Consider the following 18503-nt stretch of genomic DNA (forward strand, 5'->3'; position numbering starts at 1 on the left):
AATAATAATACTAATAAATTAATATTAAAAATCGGGGTGTTACATAAAGAGTCTAATATTTTAAGTTAATCAAGAGGGTATAACCTAGAATAAACCAAGAATACGCTGGTAGTAGTTACAATGATCGATGGTATTAAAAGTGATCGAAAATATGAGGATAAGGCATATAAATGAATAGGTTAAAGAGATAAGAAAGACAATGATAAGGGAGAATAATGGAGTAGGTGGCTACGGGTAATTGATGATGCTAAACATAATTGCCCTAAAATAATAATGAGCTAAGGAAAGTTGTTAGGTTGTAAGGAATATGAGTTAAGATAAACGGTAATGTAAAAGAATTGATGAGGTATATATAAACGAGGGGAAGGAGAGTGGGGATTAAATAAATGGATATGATGAGGGATGTGGTAAGGATAAATACCGAGTTACCTAAGATTATTAAAATAAAACTATAATGGCGTAAACTGCGTGGTCACATTGTGAGTCTAAAAAACACGAATTTAAGTTGAAGGAGAATAAGAAGAATATAAGAGGGGTTATAGAGTGGTTTTAATGAGAAGAATATATATGTATTAAAGAGGTAATGACATTGGCGAGGTAGAACCCTAGAGTGAGGGTTGAGTGTAATGATTTAAACTAGATTTAAATGGTACAAACTGAGTCAAATGAGTGTACAATGTTAGTTGTCTAAGGTAATAGACGACAATAATGATGAAATTAATATATGACGATAGGGTCTTAAGAGTTAATAAGCCTAGTCATATAAACATAAGTTGTTATAAGGAAAGATGAAGGAGTAGTAAAAATCGTAAATACCAAGAATGAAGGACAAGGTTGGTTACTAGGAGTAAAAGATGCAAAGAATGAAGAGGAAACCAATGATGAGTGTAAGTTCTAAATATGATGTGAGTTTTAACAAGAAAATGAGTTAGATATAATTAGACGAACATATGGTGTTAATTAATGATGAGGTCTTAATGATGATGTAAAACGACATTATGTTTGTTATAAGACGAATGACAAAAAATGATGAATGGCGAAACATGACGAAAGACGAAAAATGATGAATGCCGAAAAATGACGAATGACTATGATGTAGAGATGATGTGTTGTTTATGTGTCTTTCTAAATGATGTTTGGTGAGTCTTCATGCATCATATCATACTGCATAATGACGAATGACGAAATGTATGTTTCAGTAACACATCTCTGAACTACATTATTATGACGATAGGATCTGGTACTGGCATATATGTAGGTCTAGGAATGAAGTATGTTGCATACAGGTCATGTTAGGTGAACTGTGATATGTACTAATGATGTGAATATGGGGTGTGTGTGTGTGTGTGTGTGTTTTAATGGTGTGCCAAAGATGTATGTGTCCATAATGTTGATGAAATAAATTGTATGAATATTATGATGAATGATTGATGATGATACGATGAATGATTGATGATGATGTGATGAAGGACCGATGATGATATATTTATCTACTTTATTATTCATGTATCGCAATATATGTTATGATGTGAATTCTCACCCCTTTATAGTGTTTGTGTATTTTTGGTGTTTGTACCCTTGGGTACATATACTCAGAACGAGGAGCTTTAGCTTTGCGGGACGCATAAAAGGTGACGACGGGGATATACTCTCGTAGGATCAGGTATGTGGAAGGATATTCTTTGTGAAAGTTATGGCGCAAGTTTGGTGGGTTCTGTTAGGGGAGGAAGGTGGTAGTTTTAGTGTAGCTTCTACTTGGTGGAAAGGGGTCTCTTTCTTAGGGGTTGATGTTGCGGCTAGTAGTGATTGGCTATCAGATGATGTTGATGTATATGTGGGGTATGTTTCCCTGAAGGAGAGGCAGTAATGTGACAATCAACTTATTCTATTTGAAGCTATATCAGGTTTGACAATCAATTTTAACAAAAGTATGTTGATGGATGTGAATGTGACAGATTCTTGGTTGGCAGAGGCAGTAATGGTTATGAATTTTAAAACCGAGAAGATCCCTTTTGTGTATCTTGGTCTCCATTATGGTATTGATGTTGAATCGTATTAAGTTGTGACTGTCATGATGGAAAAGTAAAAATTTATCTTTTGGTGACTAATTGAATCTTTTGAAGTTTGTCATGTCTTCTCTTCCGGTCTACTTTCTATTCTTCTTCAAGGCTCCTACATGTATCATCTTCTATAAAAAAATATTAAAATGTTTTTTTATAGGTTTGGGTAAGGAGGTTGAAGGTTAAGGGTAAGGAAGATGAGGAAGATTAACTTTGCTTTACTAGGTAATTGGTGTTGGAGGATGCATGTAGATAGAGGGATTTTATAGTATAAAGTTTTAGTAGCGCGTAATTTTGAGGAGGGGTCGGTTGAATGATGAAGGGAGGTAAGGGTCAATGTGCTGAGGGTTAGTGGTGCGTTATGTGAGGAAGGGCTCTGTGAGGAAGGTTAGTGGCGCGTTATGGTTAGTAAGGGAATATGAGAAAGTTTAACTTTGCTTTACTAGGTAATTGGTGTTGGAGGATGCATGTTGATAGAGGGATTTTATGGTATAAAGTTGCAGTGGCGCGTTATGGTGAGGAAGTGTCGGTTGAATGATGGAAGGAAGGAAGGGTCAGTGTGGTGAAAGAATTTGATGGGGGTTCACAAAACAATATATCATAATAAATGATTATTTTTAAAAAATATCATAATAAATAATGAGAAATATATGTACACAAATAACCCAACCCATAGATAAAACTCTAAAAGCAACACTTCCTTTTCATATAATAACTTAAAAAAACTTATAATTAAAAAAATACTTTATACAATGATAGAAGTAAAAATAAATAAATAAATAAATAAATCAATGCCTAAAAAACAGAAAAGAAAAAAATAGATCCAGACGAGTCAGTTCTTTTCTCTCATATACCTGCAGCAATAACAACAATCAAATGATCTTCTTCAAAAAAAAAACAACAATCAAATGATAAGATTAGATCTAACTTTTTGTTTTGAAGTAAATATACAATACAATTTCTTCTCTTCCTTCTTCTTTATAGATCAATGAATCCGTTTATGTTTTTTGGATCTGATATATATATTTTCATATTTTATCTTCAGAACAAAAAACTTTTATTTTGATTAAAATGAAGAAAACTTTTTTGTTATTAAATAAAATGAATTTTCTTTAATATTCTTTATAATTTAATAAAAAGACATAAGATTTGGTAAAAGAAGAATAAGTTTCCTGCAAAATAAATTAAATAAAATGTTAGAAAACAATTTGATGGAGAGAAAAAAAAGAAACATAGCTGCAAAAATCTCATTAGCTTACCATGTATTTATTCTTGAAGATAAATTTCATTTTTTTTGTTTCTTGTGCATCCTTCTTCAAAAGGAAAAACATAATATGCAAATAATTCATATTATAAGAAATAAAAAAAAATTAGCAAGAATGTTAGTCGTACCTTGATGCCATAATTTGTGAATAATCTTTGTTGATAATTGGATTCATCTTTTCTATTTTTTCAGCAATATAGTAGTAGAAGATGAGAGATGACAAAAATGAAAAGAAAATTAGAGAAAGCAGCAATATAGTTGAAGATGAGAAGGATAGAAGAGAGAAATGAAGATAAACTTTTTTAGAAAGAGAAGGTAAAGGATGGATATAAAAAGAATACATGAAGTTTGAAAGTTTGAAATTCAAATTCAAACCTTCAAAATTTTTGAATTAAAGTGATAACAAACATTGATTTATTCTCCCTCTTGTACGTGCAAATTTGGTAGGCAGTTTTCAAGCTTGTTACATATGTACCCTTTATTAAATTAAATCAACAGTGTAATGAAAAGGTTATAACAGTCAGATTGTGGTAAAAAACTCAGGAGTCTCCCAATTGAAAATTTCTTACCATCTTACCCTTGAATAAAGTTTTAATACAGTGCAGTTAAAAATTTAGGGACAGGGACATTTGTGAAATTTTGGTACATATGTACCCTTTATTAAATTAAATCAACAGTGTAATGAAAAGGTTATAACAGTCAGATTGTGGTAAAAAACTCAGGAGTCTCCCAATTGAAAATTTCTTACCATCTTACCCTTAAATAAAGTTTTAATACAGTGCAGTTAAAAATTTAGGGACAGGGACATTTGTGAAATTTTGGTAGGCATTTGTTTTCTCATATAGATAATAGATAGATAGATTAGTTGTGACTACTTAACAACAAAAATTGAATAATGCGTAATTTGTACGTATCAGTATTGACTTTGTACATATAGAAAATATCATCATAACCACGACTTTGTACATATGTTATGTGAGAGAAACAAAACAGCATAGAGAGAGAGGGGCAGAGAAAGAGAGAGATGGTGGGATGGCTGAACTTGAATGGTACAAGCAAATTATTACCTTTTGTGGGAATGATTATATCTGTTTTAGCTCAAAGTGGAAGCATGGTGGTAATTAAAGTTGCCATGAAAGATGGAATGAATAAATATGTAATGGTTGTTTATTCCATGGGACTTTCCAGCATCTTGCTTCTTCCCTTAGCTTTGTTTATCAACAGGTTCCCCTTTTTTATTTTATTAATTCTCTTATCATGATAATAATAATAATAATTATTATATAATTGATTTGTTTCAAAGATCAAAGTTTAAAAGTTTATTTTTTTTTTGTTTAATTTTCCTCGGCCTTTTCTCTTCTTTTATTGGCAGGTCACAACGTCCTCCCTTAACTTTCTCTGCACTTTGGAGCTTCTTTTTGCTTGCTCTCATAGGGTTAGTATTTCTATTTTAATTTGTTTCTAACTATATATATATATATATATATATTTGTTGTGATGAAGTAGTACTTCCACCCACTCAAAACATATCATATTTATTTCATTAAAGTTACCATAATCGACTTTTCCCTGAGGTAAAGGTCATTATTCCTTTTAGTAAGTGACAAAAAATTTAATATTTAATATAAACTCTAAAATTGATAATTGTGTATAATAATATAATATAATTTTCTTCTATCAGATTTTATTTCCAAAACTTCCTTTCTCTTGGATTAAATTATTTTACCTTGCAGATCTTCAGCACAGATAATGACTTATGGTGGCATAGAACTGAGTTCACCTACTCTTGCATCTGCAATGCTTAACCTCATTCCAGCTTTCACTTTTGTACTTGCACTGATTTTCAGGTTCCTCGTATAATTTTTAAACTTTATTGGAAGGTGAATTTTATGGAGAATATCTTTCTAACACTTTTTTTTAACAATTATTCTTTTATTAGATAAAACTCGGATGGATCCCACATTTTAAAAATGGATTTCAGGTAAAATGGTGAGACCCGAATGAATTTTAATCAATAAAAGAATAAAAGTTAAAGAGAGTTTAAGAAAGAGAGTGTTATTATCATTTGTCTTACCTGAAAACAATAGGATTTTATTTGTGAAATGAAGATTTTGGAGCATATCATCGGACAAATGAAATACTTACTTAGTCACAAATATAAATAAAAGATGGTTAGTCACACACACATAAATTGAAAGAAAAAATAAAGAGATAATAATTAAATGATATTACTGAATTATTTCTTATTTATTTTTCTCCATTATGTCTAAACTTTTTTCATTTGTATTTGTATTGGCATTTGTATTCAAATAAGTTAAGATATGCTCAGACAATTAAAAAATATATTTTCATGACACAAAACATGTACACATAACTTCATACCCTTGTCTTTAGATGTGATACAAAAATTTCACCAATAATAGTTGAACTTTGAAGTTAATTAAATGTTGGGGCGGTACTAAGTACTATTATATGAGGTGACATGTCACCTAATAATTTACACTTTATGTATTTCTTTTTCAATGTTTATATATTTCGAATACCCTTCTATTACATATTATTATTCATTTAACATATCAGTTTTAAAATATCACATTTTATATTTTTATCTCTCTCAATATGTAAATCAATATTGGGTGTCTATCCATAATTTACCTTGCTTTTATGAGATTTTTTTTTTTTGCAATATGATGATATTTTGTTGAGTATTGATATATTTAAGCCAAATATTGAACAATTTATAAAATCACTCCAAAAACAATTCATATGATTTTTAAAATAAGTTTTCCCTCTTTTTTAACCAGATTAACATTTTTTTTTTTGTGGTTTTATATGCATGGATTTAGATTTAAATTTAGTATTTTTAAAAGATTTAAATTTAGTATTTTTAAAATACCAATATAAAATTTGTTTTTCTGAATCCAATCATTGGAGTGGTGATATCATTGAATCCAATTCCAATATCACGACTAAGAGGAATGAATACTTTGATACTTTATAACTATACTTTGATACTTTATTTATAACCATTCAAATTGTTTAGTTTATTGATTCTTTGATACTTTATTTAAAAGGTTATACTCTAGATTACAATTTGTGGCTGCACTGTAATTAGAGAAGTATTGCAGAGAATTTTGACAAATTAAGACAAACATGAGTACAATCATGATTGAAGAGACATCATTATTAAATTTGGCACCTCATACATCATTATTAAAAATAAATGATATCCCAACAATTTTTGAGATAATTCTCACTTATACTCTCATTATTCTCTCTCTATTGATTTTATAATAAAAAGAGAGAAAAGAAGAAGGTTATCCCAACAAAAATCACAAAATAATTATACAAATATCACTATTCTTATCAAAATTTATAAAACTTTTAAATGGAGGCAAAACATCAAGGAAGCTCTTGATTCTATGTGATGCCATGGTCTAGTAATATGATAATAATATTCTAAATATTTTAATTGCAATATCTCAATTAGTAATCATGAAGATCTCAATTTAATACTTGACAAAAAAAAAATCTCAATTTAATGGTTTAATTAGGATTGAAAGAATATATTGGAGACACTCTAGTAGCCAAGCCAAAGCAATAGGAACTATAGTATCAATGGCTGGAGCATTTGTTGTCATATTATACAAGGGTCCACCAATCTTCAAGATACATTCATCAATTTCTTACAACACACTTCAATTTTCACCAAATTTGAATTGGATTTTGGGAGGGTTTTTATGTGCTGGAGATTCTTTACTTTCTTCAATGTGGTACATATATCAGGTCCTACACTTTTTACCATAATATGGGACCTTTTTCTTTTGAGTAATATGTTTTTTACCATAAGGTAAATTAATTTTTGGTTTTCCCGCTACATATTTTAGGTTTCAGTAACAAAGAAATACCCTGCTGTAATAGTCATAGTCTTCTTCCAAGTCTTTTTTATCACAATTCAAACGGGAGTATATGCCTTAATTGTGGTTAGAGATCAAAGTGCATGGGAACTAAAGCTTGATATGGGGTTGATTGTCATTTTATACCAGGTAATCATTCATTTATTATTGTCTATAAACATGAAATTTATTGGGTAGGTTTTTTTTTTTGTACACTATTGGGATGGTTTTAAATAATATCATGTGATTCGCGCGAATTATATTTGAACAATAATTTTTTGACAATTTTTATAACAACTTTCTCTTTCATACTTACATTATATATTTATTTTCTCTCTTTATTGTTTTAGGTTAGTGTCAATACCTAAATTTTTTTTGTATATTATGGTTGTCCAACAAGTTGTCTCACCGAAAAATTGCTCAAATAATCTTCCTCTTTTTCAAACTACTAAACAAAATGGAACACGGCAGTATCTTTTTGTGGTATATTTAGAGAGAATTTGTTGAGGGGTTATGATATATACTTGTAGAGAGGGGTAGGGATATTTCAAAAAAAAAAATGATTATGACAGGAATTTGGTATTAAGAATGAAAATTTAAGATATAAGTCATGAATTAATCAAAATATTAAGATATACCTTTCAAGAAATTGCGAGTATCTCTGTCAAGGGGAGAATAAAAATCATTCAACTTGTGGTATTCCTTCTTATCTTGGCACACATAAATATATGCCACAGAAAATAATGATTTATGAAGTGTCACCATTTGTCCATTAGTTATAAGGACCGGACAACATTCAGGACCACATTATTAAGCTTACATTTTGCAAGATACGTAAGATGAACGTTATTAGAACAATTATTTATGTGTAAACTTTTGAAATAACCATAAATTTATAAAAAAAAAAGTATGTATTAACACAGAAACTAAAATAACATATAAAGAAAGTAAAAATATGATGTAAATATACGATAGAAAAAATTATCATAAAAGTTATTACAAAATAATTGTACAAATATTATTTCTCTAAAACAAACCGAAGAAAAATGATAATTTGTTCGCTCAAGGTAGACGCTAAAAAATTAATTGCTCGTGTTGTTTATTTTTGTGAAATGAAGTAGCTGTTTACTTTTGTGTCACACGTGACAAAGCTTAATTAGTTGCTAAAAAAGTTAGTTGCTCTCCTCGTACCGTACTATTTTTTAATATTAAATGTTATAGTCAGTTGTTAAATTAATTTTCTTTTTTGTTTTCTTCGTTTGATTTTGAATCTCGAATCTTAAATCTATGTCATTTGCTTAAATGAGATGAACTATTCAACGCCTCTTATATATCCCTGTTAACAGGCAATAGCTGCAATAGGGATTCGATACTTGTTACAAACATGGTGCGTGCAAAGAGCTGGTCCTCTATTTTGTGCTATGTTTAAACCGATCGGAATAATCTTCACCGTTTTTTTGGGTTCAATTTTTCTAGGAGATGACTTTTATCTTGGAAGGTACATATATAAAACTAGTGAATCATTTTAAGTAACATAGTTAATTACTTAATACATGTTTATAGTGAGATTTTGTTTTGCATAATATTGAGAATAAATTTCAAAAATGACTCTTTGCAGTTTGATTGGTGCTGTAATAATCGTGGTAGGATTTTATGCCGTGCAATGGGGCAAAGCTTCGGAAGAAAAAGTTGGGAAAGGGATTCAAAACTTAGAGACACAGTCCAATGTTGTTCCATTGTTACAAAACAAAGTATAATGTTAATAACACTTTTTTTTCTTTTTGTGAAAAGTTAATAACACACTTTCTAACTCATACTTTTAATTTTTGAATCCTTAACAAGAACCCATAACTATTATTAATTTATATGAGTATTACTAATTTATACTAAACGTATCTAAAATACACATGATTTAATGAACATCATGTGAATGGCATCCAACATAAGGAAATTCCTTCTTGCGGGGTATTGAAAGTGGAAGTGCTTGGGGATAAGTTGTCCATCAACAAAGCTAAAGGCGGAATCGGATTTCATAAGTCATAATCTCTATGCTTTTAATTTATTTCATTTTGACAAAACAAGCCTCACTGTTCATGTCTCAACTTTGGTAGCTCGGATCCAGGGCCGGCCCTAGGCATTGGCCGGGGATGAGGAGGCCTAGGGCTCATGCTCGTAGGAGCCCAAAATTTGTTTTGTAGGGTGGGGGTGTATATATCAATACCTCTTTTAACAGGTGTATATAGCAAATATTGCGAAGAGGGCCTAACTCTTTATCAGACAGAAGCCCAGTAGCCCTTTACCCTTTTTATTTTACAACTCAGCAGCATTTCATTTTCACACCCCAGCCCAGCACTTTCATTTTCAGACCCCCAATTATTTCATCAGTCAAGACGCAAAACATAAAAGTAAAACATAAAACACAAAATCTCTACTTTTTCCTAGAGACTAAATTTACTTTTTATTTTGAGGATGCTTTCCGGTGTTTCAAATTGAATTGAACTTGAGTTAGTATTTAGATTTCATAATATAATGATATGACTTTCATCATGAAAGTTTCATGCTTGAGACACCAAATATGGTCTTGTGTAATTTTTTATAAGTAACATATCATATTCTATTAACAAATGATAAAAGGTTTTCATGTTATTGGGTGTGAGATAAGTGTATTTTACTTAGTTTTGTTGGGTTTGGTTCGGCCCCCAAAACTTTTTTTTATTTGTTATTCTTTTTTTATTAATAATATATATAGGACAATGTGTATTTGACGCACAATGTTTTGAGGTGTCAACATAGTTGAGATTTCAAAACATTGTATCATGAAGACTTGGGGTGGCAACATAGTTGAGATGTCAATCGCCATAATTAATGCATTCCCCATTTATCTTTTATAAAAAAAAATGATATACTATTATATAAAGGAGCCCTTTTTCTCAAACTTTTTTTTTTTTGAAGGATTCTCAAACTTATCCTAAGGCTCATAAAATGCTAGGAACGACCCTGCTTGTCTCTTAAAAGCTAGATATTATTCACGCAGTGTGATTTTATTGATGCACATCTAGTTGGGAGCCCGGGTAATTTATGGACGAGTTTCTAAAATTGGACGATTTGGTCAGTGAAACAATGAGTTGGAGTATTGGCAGGCACCATAGATAACGTTAGTTTGTGAAATGACTCGTGGATTAGATAAGTTCATATAGTGAAGGGTATGTAATCTTTTTGTTCCAAGTACTAAATCTTGGCATTAGCCAATTGTCAAGGAAGTAGTCCCATATGATGTTGATATTGTAACACCCCAAAATTTATCCGAGAGTTCTTAGAATTTTAGGAGGGGATGAGTAAACCCTAATAGGTAACTTGACTGGAATAGCAACAATGCTTTTGTATCCATTCCACAATATGTCCATGTTTTCCCCATAATGTGCAAACCTTGCTTTGGTAGCCACTCCTACCTCTATCTAATCCTAGTGAAATCTTGCCATAACCTACATTGTTAACGAACTCAAGTGATGCTTCAGAACCATCTAAGCCATTGTTGCTTTCACTTTGCACAACTAATGAGAAAATGTGATTTAGGTCAAGGAAAGGCTCCATTAATAAATTTTGAGATCTCACCTTTGAGTAATCATCATTGTATATTATCAAGACGCGGAGCACGTAATCTTCAAGACATGGAATATGTGTATACGAACAATTTGGAATTGGTCTATACATTTCCAATTATTCCCAAGTTGCATTGATATTAGTGAAGTACTCTTGACAAACTTATCATTTTGGCGAAAGTTGAACAATTGACACCTAAGACACGAGACAGAAACACAATTGGCGTGAGAGAAATGTTCCTTTAAGGTATTCCAAGCTTTTGAAGATAGAAAAATATAGAAAGACACCCTTTTTTTTATACCACTCTTGTACACACCTTATGTGAGAGGGTATTTTTGTAATGTGTAACAAATGATGTGTAGTTATTTTGGACCCACATTGCCACATATTGCATTTATGTGAGGGTTTAAGAGATGTATGCCACCTATGTGTGTCTATGTATAGGCACTCTTTGAAGATAGATCAATCTGCACAATACTATAAGCAATCTAAAGCCCTTCCGAAATCAAGATCTATGCATGCACGAGGCTATTGCAGCTTTCCCAAGCCTCATAATAGGTAGGATTGAAGCTATCAAATGAGTTTACGAGAGATTTTGCTCACATCCCTTCCCCTCTTCTTTAAAAAATTGAACCAAACACAAAGTTTAAAATACTCCCTTCTCTCCCTTCGAAAATCCCTGAACCAAACAGACTCTTATATCAGAACAATTAAAATAGGCATGGTACAATAATTCATTAAGCCAACAACAAAGGACAAGCTCATTACTACATACATCACATTAAATAGGAAATGATTCCATTGTAACAATACATTTATTATCAAACCATATATTACTACTACATACAAAAATTTAAATAGGAAATGGTTTCAATTTTGTTCATAAATTTTGTATGAAGTAACTCTGTTTCATGAAAAAATAATTATCTGAAAAATATTATGATGATAATGATACCATTGAAAATTATAGAGGTGACTGCAAAATACTAAGTCAAAATTTTATTTATATATCGAGACTTTCGTTGTTTTGTTTTTTGAATTATTGGTGTTTTAAAAATTCAAAATCAATTCGTCCTTAGTTGGAAAATTTTATTTCAACTGGTAAGTTATATTTTAACGCACTAACATGCCTGCAAAAAATCATGAAAAATTCAACTTGTAGATTACTTTTCTATACTTTATTTCTGCAGGGAAAAATAAAATGTCGAAAATAGGAAGAATATCAAATTATAGAATTAGAACCTTTTTTATTTTACATGATCATTTTCGAACTTCGCATATATTACCAGTTCAATTTCAACAATTAACAAAATTATTTTTTATGAGTATTACTAATTTATACTACACGTATCTAAAATTCACACGATTTAAATGAATATCTTTGAATTGCCCCCAACGGAAGGAAATCCTTTGTTGTGGGGTATTAAGAGTTGCATGCTTCTGGCATAAGGTGGCTCTGTTGCGATAAGTTATGCATCAACAAAGCTAAAGGTGAAATGGGATTACATAAACTCTATGATCTCTATGATTTTACTTTAGAATTTAACTAGTAGGTTATCAGTGTACAGTTAACTTTACATTGTCACGTTTACGGTGACTTTCACTCTATCGACACTGACCCGATGGTAGCCCTTTGTTTTTTGGCGGTTTCACTCACCTATCATAATTTGGTGGAGCACCTTAATCCAGCTTATAGGTAACCCTTTCCATCCAACTGTCAATTAAAGCGCTAATTGTTAGGATTTAAGCCCATGAGGAGAGTCCAACCCAAAAAAATTGTCCATTAATTAGGAGAGTATCTTAGCTTAAGTACCATGTCAAACACTTTTATCTACTCAATATGGGACTCCTAACATTTTTCTTGATGCACCACTAGTTGGGAGCCTGAGTAATTTATGCAGGAGCGTCTAATATTTTTGCAGTAATTGAACAAATGCATAAATGAGCAAATGTAATATATGTAGCACCACTATTTAATATCCAAGTATTTATTTTACTACATTTAACTAAGGAGAATAGGCTATTAATTAGGGCAAGGAATGGCTCCGTAATCATTATTCAAACCTATAAAGAAAGAAGCAAATACTCTTCATGAAATTTATAAAAATTGCGCATAGCTTCAAAAGCACTAGGAGCATGATATGTACAATTTGGAATTGACCTATACATTTCGAATTCTTTCCAAATTGTGCTGATATTAGTGAAACAATCACTAACACACTTATCAACAATTCGGATTGAAGATCAGAGACACTTGCACGTTTGGCGAGAGAGAAACTTTCCTTTAAGGTGTTCCATGCATTTGAAGTTATATTAATGTGCACAATAGTTTGTGCAATTGAAGGCGTAACCGAATTCAGGATTGCTGTTGAGAGAATCAAAAGTTGATAGAAAAGAAGAGAAAATGCAAGAAAATAGTTGAAGCGTTGAATCATATTTTTCGGATTGGTTATGCTATAAGTTGTTTACAAGTATATATAGCTTTTACAATGAGTTAATAAGCTATTGTGTACTTCTTCTCACTGTATCATAACCAACTTTCTTAGTAATTAGGGCGGCAGTTACAACTGTTTTGCTAACTAAAAACAAGCTTAAGCTGTGATTTCTTGTGTCACAAGTAACAAGTCAGCTTCTAATGTGTTTGTGTTATGCTTCAATAATTGCAATGTTCCCTTACCCTCATTGGTAGGGTTGAAGCTATCACAAGAGCTTCCATCAAGAAATCAAAACTTGTGCTTTATGATAACAACATGCTTCATCGATCGTGCCTAAGTGATATAGTTTTTTCCATTGACCAGTGGATTCACCAAGGGATTTGTTGGCTTTTCCCTGGTATGAATGTAAAAGGGATTCTATGAATGATCAACTGGAGCAGCAATTATAGGAATATCGTGATTAAGTGAGGAAGTATACCAAAATGAAAATCCCTTGAGGATCAAAGAACAACAAGGGGAAAAGATTCCATCAAGAATCAAACACAAGATCGCAACCGGAGTGAATGATACCATGTAGAAATTGCTCATGGGGAAGAAATAGAAAGGGGATTCTAAGAGACTTTGAGAGAAACTTGGTGAAGAAGTTTGTTCACTTCAACTCAATAAGTGATCACAAGTACAATGCAGCTATTTATAATAGTAATGGTCAGTTGGCATTCTAACAAAATTTGCCTACTCAACAACAACTAGCTAACAAACTCAAGTAATCAGTAACAAACTAAAACTAACAACAGTTAACCCTTTGACGCGAGTTTTTAACAAATCGGACTGGAGATTTATTTGGCAAGACCTCCAGATCATGGTTTAATCGTGGTTGAACCAGATAATAAATAAATAAATAAAAAAGTAACAATGAATAAACAAAAAATCGGTTCAACCAGGAATATAACCGAAATCAAACCAACCAATGAACTAGTCAATTTAAAAGCCTTATTTTGATCCATTTCAGTGCTTACAATATGCATGGGTGACACTCTTGAGTTCTGACAAATAGTAATTGTTTACCTAACAACATAATGCAGCTGCTGCAGAGTCATTAAATTTTGATACAGTGTAGAGATCCAAATCAAATTTTGATAGAAATCCCATGTCTGAGGTAGTTAACTTAAAAACCAGTGTCTAAACCCTAAAGCAATGTTTTAGATACATGTATGTATGAATATGTATGCAAAAAAAGAAGAGGAAATGATGATAACATAATACTTCCATTCTCATTAAATTTAAATCATACTAACAATTAAAGAGGACATAGTACAATAATTCATTAAGCCAACAATAACAAAGGGACAAAGCTCATTACTACATAGATCACATTAAATAAAAAGGGACAAAGCTCAACCACATTATGTAACAATACATTTATTAAATAAAATACTAGCTTGTCCTTCAACTCATGATCAAATGCATATTAAACTTCTATGCAGCAAGTGATTGAACATAGTCATCCACCTCAATGAAGTTCTTGACTGCAAAATCTTTGACAATAGTTGGATCAGGAATATCATTACTAACTTTAATATACTCAGCACACCATTTCATCTCACATCCTTCTCCAACTGGTGTTACAGCAAGATGTCCCTTGAATGATTTGTAGTATTGGAGAAGATCCCCTTCAATTATACAATAGGTTGCTGTCCTCTTTTCATCATCAGCAGCATCAATCTTCTCCGTCGAAGACTTCGCGAGTTTTGATCCTACAATATATTATAGGCCACCAAATCAGATAAGAATGTATGAAGTTTTTCAATCTCTCACTCTTTTATCAGTGCTCACATAAACTAAAGCGATACATGAATCTCTTGGAACGCTAGGCACTAGTGCAGTGGCAACTGTCTAGCTTTCTAATCTAATGTATGACCTAGTGTCTCTACCTCTTTAATCATCGATTTAACATTTTTTTCTATGTCTCAAATTAATTTTCACTTTAGAATATCAATGCAAAATTTATTATTATTTTCCATTGATATACCCTTATTTATTGAATTTCATCATTTTTTTTCTTAACTTGTGTGAAATTGTCAAATGCAACGAATATTGTGGTACAAAGTGAGTATTATGTATGTATATAAGAGTAAAAAACAAAGCAGAAAATAAATGAAACTTTCATTTATACCCAAAATGCCCTTCATTCTCTACCAAAGAAGAAAGTCTCTAAATTTTACCTTCAGCATAAGTGAAGTGGCGGATAGAGCCAGGAGCTTTACCATCACCCTCAAGGACCTCAATGCTTTTGTAGTCATGTGGGAAGGCCTTAGGGAAAATAGTTGTAGAATCCCTTATGGTTTGCCAGTACTTGTCTGCATTAGACTTGAGTTCAATGTCTACCTCTAGCTTTCCACGAAGAGCTACAGCCATGATTCAATAAGCTAGAAAGAAATTAAATTGGAGATGTAGATAGATATGCTTTGAGAATATGAGACAATGATCACATGCATTATGCATATTATATAGAAACAAAACTTGTGATTTTTGACAAATGCCATAAATTTAGTAGGTACTAGTTCAGCTACCACTTTAATTAGTAGCCCCATCTAACTTTTCAGGTGAAGTTATGACTCATGAAGCAGTGCTCATACTACTCATTGTTGTCCTTTTAAACAGGAAATAAACTCTCAATAGAATAGGTGTCCACTTATTTTTTTATTGTCTCTTAATTAGAATAAATTTTCAGCTTATGGTTTTTTAACGTACTTTATTACACTATCTTCTTCTCCTAACTTCCTAAGGCCTAATAAGGAGTGCGTGCACCACCAAACCAAACATAAAATACCCCAAAAATATCAAAATACCATAATAGCGACAACATCTCCCACACTTCTCCAAGACACAAACTAACCTCTTTCCATTTGCTTGACATGTCATTTGTTAAACAATAGAAAATGATATATGCATGTAAAACAATAGAAAACCACATACGAAAATTTATAGTTTTTTATTTCATCTGCGTTCAAATCGAACAATTATAGTACATAAACATCATTAAGGAAGCCTTACATGACATTCTTCTTAAGGATGTTGTATCATTATGATGTCACGTTGGTGCGTTAATTCACATTTTTTAACATGCGTTAAATCAGGTAGGCATGTGAATGAACAAAAGCAAAAGGGAGAAGAGCAATTTCCTTGGACTAACCTGAATTATTCGTAAATTTGAATCAAGTTGGGTTTAAAGTGGAAAAAGAAACAATTAATAATGATTGATTCAAAGTTACGAATTGAACTATTTGTTTATCAAATTGAGCTAAACAAAATTCAACCCAGCTAACTCATTTCTAGTCTAGCCTTGGCACAGAAAAAAAGCAACCGCACAAGAATTAGGACTATGGAATTAAATAAGATCACTTCGAAAATGTTTGGCACAATCCAACAAAACTCTTATAGTTGTCAATATTGAATTTTTATTTTTAAGTGTGAAACTTAGATTGCCTTTATTGACAGTATAAAAGAAGATTGGTTGATTGGAAGAGTCGAAACCTTTCATTGAGGGGTCGTCTGGTTCTTCTGGAATATGTTATGTCCAATCTACCGATCTTATTTATTTCCTACTTCAAGGCTCCCGCATGTATCATTTCCTCTGTTGAATCTATTTTTAATTTATTTTATTTGGGGGAAGTGAGGATTTTAGGAAATTTTCATGGATAAAATGGTACACAATCTGTTTGAATAAGAAAAATGGTGATTTGGGGGTTTGCAGAACAATGGAGTTTAATTTGGCTTTACTTAGTAAGTGGTGTTTGAGAACGTTGGAGGAAAGGGAGAGCTTATGGTATAGGGTGTTAGTGGACCAGTATAGTGAGGAGGGGGTTATTTATGTTGTCATGGGGGTGTAGGTTCTGTTTGGTGGAAGAATTTCAATATGATTCAGGAGGGTATTGGTTTAGGTGTAGGGCGTTGGTTAGACGATAACATATTGCGTGAAGTGGGTGACGAGTTCTCTACGCTTTTTGGCTGGATCCTCTGGTGGAAGGATGTACCTTAATCACTAGATTTAGAAGGTTGTATAAGTTATCGGAAAATAAATTTGCAAGTGTTTCGGATATGTATTCCTTAGGTTGGGGTGTGGACGGAGAGGCGTGTGAGGAAGATCAAGTGAGGGAGTACAATGATATGATTAATGGTTTGGAAGATAGATGGGTTTGAGAGTTACATTCATCCAAAAGTTACTTTGTTACCAATGCTTATCAACTTTTGACCTCGGTAAATCATGACGCTACAGCATGTGTGTGTGTGTGTGTGTGTGGGTGGGTGTGGGTGTGGGTGTACGTGTGTGTACTCGTGCAAAAATTGTAATTGAGAGGTTTGTAATTGTGCAAGAGTTGAGAGGGTTTATAATTTTTTCCTTGTAAAAATTGTAGGTTGAGTAATAAAGTTTTTTGTTGAGACTGTGGATGTAGGTATGAAGTGTGAAACCTGTGTGAGTGAATATTTTTTTTGTTTGCTTCTATTGTGGTCGTGCTTCCACTTTGAGGTTTTCTTTTGTTGATTTCCCAACAATTGACATCAAAACAAATGTCTCCCATTGACAACATAAATTGAAGACATACTTTATAAAGCATGAGTCCTTACTATCAAACTTGATTGGCATTTATAAATAACAATTTCATGTTTACGAAAATAATTGTAAACGTCTAAAATAATTTATAACTTTCATGTTTACTAAAATAATTGTAAATGTCTAAAATAATTTATAACTTTCATGTTTACTAAAATAATTGTAAATGTTTACTCTGTATTTTAAATGATTCTAACCACTCAAGATAGAACTGACATGAAGGACGAAGCTGAGTTAAATCGTTAGGACAGATTTGTCGGTGTCGATAAATCACAATCAGCTTATTTCGAACGTGATAATAATTGAGAAGGTGCAATAATTGAGAAGGTGCAACACACAAAACACAAGAGTAATCAATTGTCATTTGATTAATGAGTTAAATATATTTCTAATGTTTATAAAATCACTAACTTTCAATGGGGAGGTTTAAACTTCATAAGCTATGACAATAGATTTTTTCCAATGAAAACAACTTGAGAAAATAATATGAAGATAAAAAACGTATTTTTGCATCCATAGTGTATAGTGTTTGTATGAAAAGTGAGAACCAGGTACTAGAAATAGGAAAATTGTTTTCTCTTTTACTAAAAAGAATTTCGTTTTAGTTTATAAAATATCTTAAAATAAATGTTATAT

The 18503-nt window shown here is 31.7% G+C and overlaps 2 protein-coding genes and 1 long non-coding RNA gene across 3 annotated transcripts; 1 reads left to right on the forward strand and 2 right to left on the reverse strand.

Annotated features, from left to right (window-relative positions):
- Positions 1–3108: 3108 nt before the first annotated feature.
- LOC146921137 (uncharacterized) lies at positions 3109–3585 on the reverse strand. The gene is made up of 3 exons (XR_015012012.1): positions 3453–3585; positions 3320–3373; positions 3109–3232 (listed from the first exon to the last, which is right to left on the reverse strand). It is a non-coding gene; the product is annotated as an uncharacterized LOC146921137 (long non-coding RNA).
- Positions 3586–4286: 701 nt separating this feature from the next.
- LOC146921138 (WAT1-related protein At3g28050-like) lies at positions 4287–9034 on the forward strand. The gene is made up of 7 exons (XM_085714554.1): positions 4287–4548; positions 4697–4759; positions 5058–5171; positions 6879–7110; positions 7212–7370; positions 8567–8718; positions 8839–9034. Exons 1-7 carry the CDS (start codon positions 4349–4351, stop codon positions 8975–8977), a joined length of 1059 nt encoding a protein of 352 aa, XP_085570680.1. The 5' UTR covers positions 4287–4348; the 3' UTR covers positions 8978–9034.
- A 5467-nt stretch (positions 9035–14501) lies between these two features.
- On the reverse strand, positions 14502–15735 carry MLP423 (MLP-like protein 423). Its single transcript, XM_085714556.1, has 2 exons — positions 15478–15735; positions 14502–15009 (listed from the first exon to the last, which is right to left on the reverse strand). Exons 1-2 carry the CDS (start codon positions 15668–15670, stop codon positions 14732–14734), a joined length of 471 nt encoding a protein of 156 aa, XP_085570682.1. The 5' UTR covers positions 15671–15735; the 3' UTR covers positions 14502–14731.
- Between the last annotated feature and the right edge of the window lie 2768 nt (positions 15736–18503).

The sequence above is a fragment of the Medicago sativa genome, chromosome 5, assembly GCF_051527215.1.
Source record: "Medicago sativa cultivar Bolivia chromosome 5, Bolivia_mono, whole genome shotgun sequence".
Classification (NCBI taxonomy): Eukaryota; Viridiplantae; Streptophyta; class Magnoliopsida; order Fabales; family Fabaceae; genus Medicago; species Medicago sativa.

Coding starts and splice junctions, on each gene's coding strand:
- MLP423 (XM_085714556.1), bottom strand. CDS start 15,670: ATGGCTGTAGCTCTTCGTGGAAAGCTAGAGGTAGACATTGAACTCAAG. Junction 15,010..15,477: donor CCACTTCACTTATGCTGAAG/GTAAAATTTAGA, acceptor AATATATTGTAG/GATCAAAACTCGCGAAGTCT.
- LOC146921138 (XM_085714554.1), top strand. CDS start 4,349: ATGGTGGGATGGCTGAACTTGAATGGTACAAGCAAATTATTACCTTTT. Junction 5,172..6,878: donor GTACTTGCACTGATTTTCAG/GTTCCTCGTATA, acceptor TGGTTTAATTAG/GATTGAAAGAATATATTGGA. Junction 7,111..7,211: donor CAATGTGGTACATATATCAG/GTCCTACACTTT, acceptor TACATATTTTAG/GTTTCAGTAACAAAGAAATA.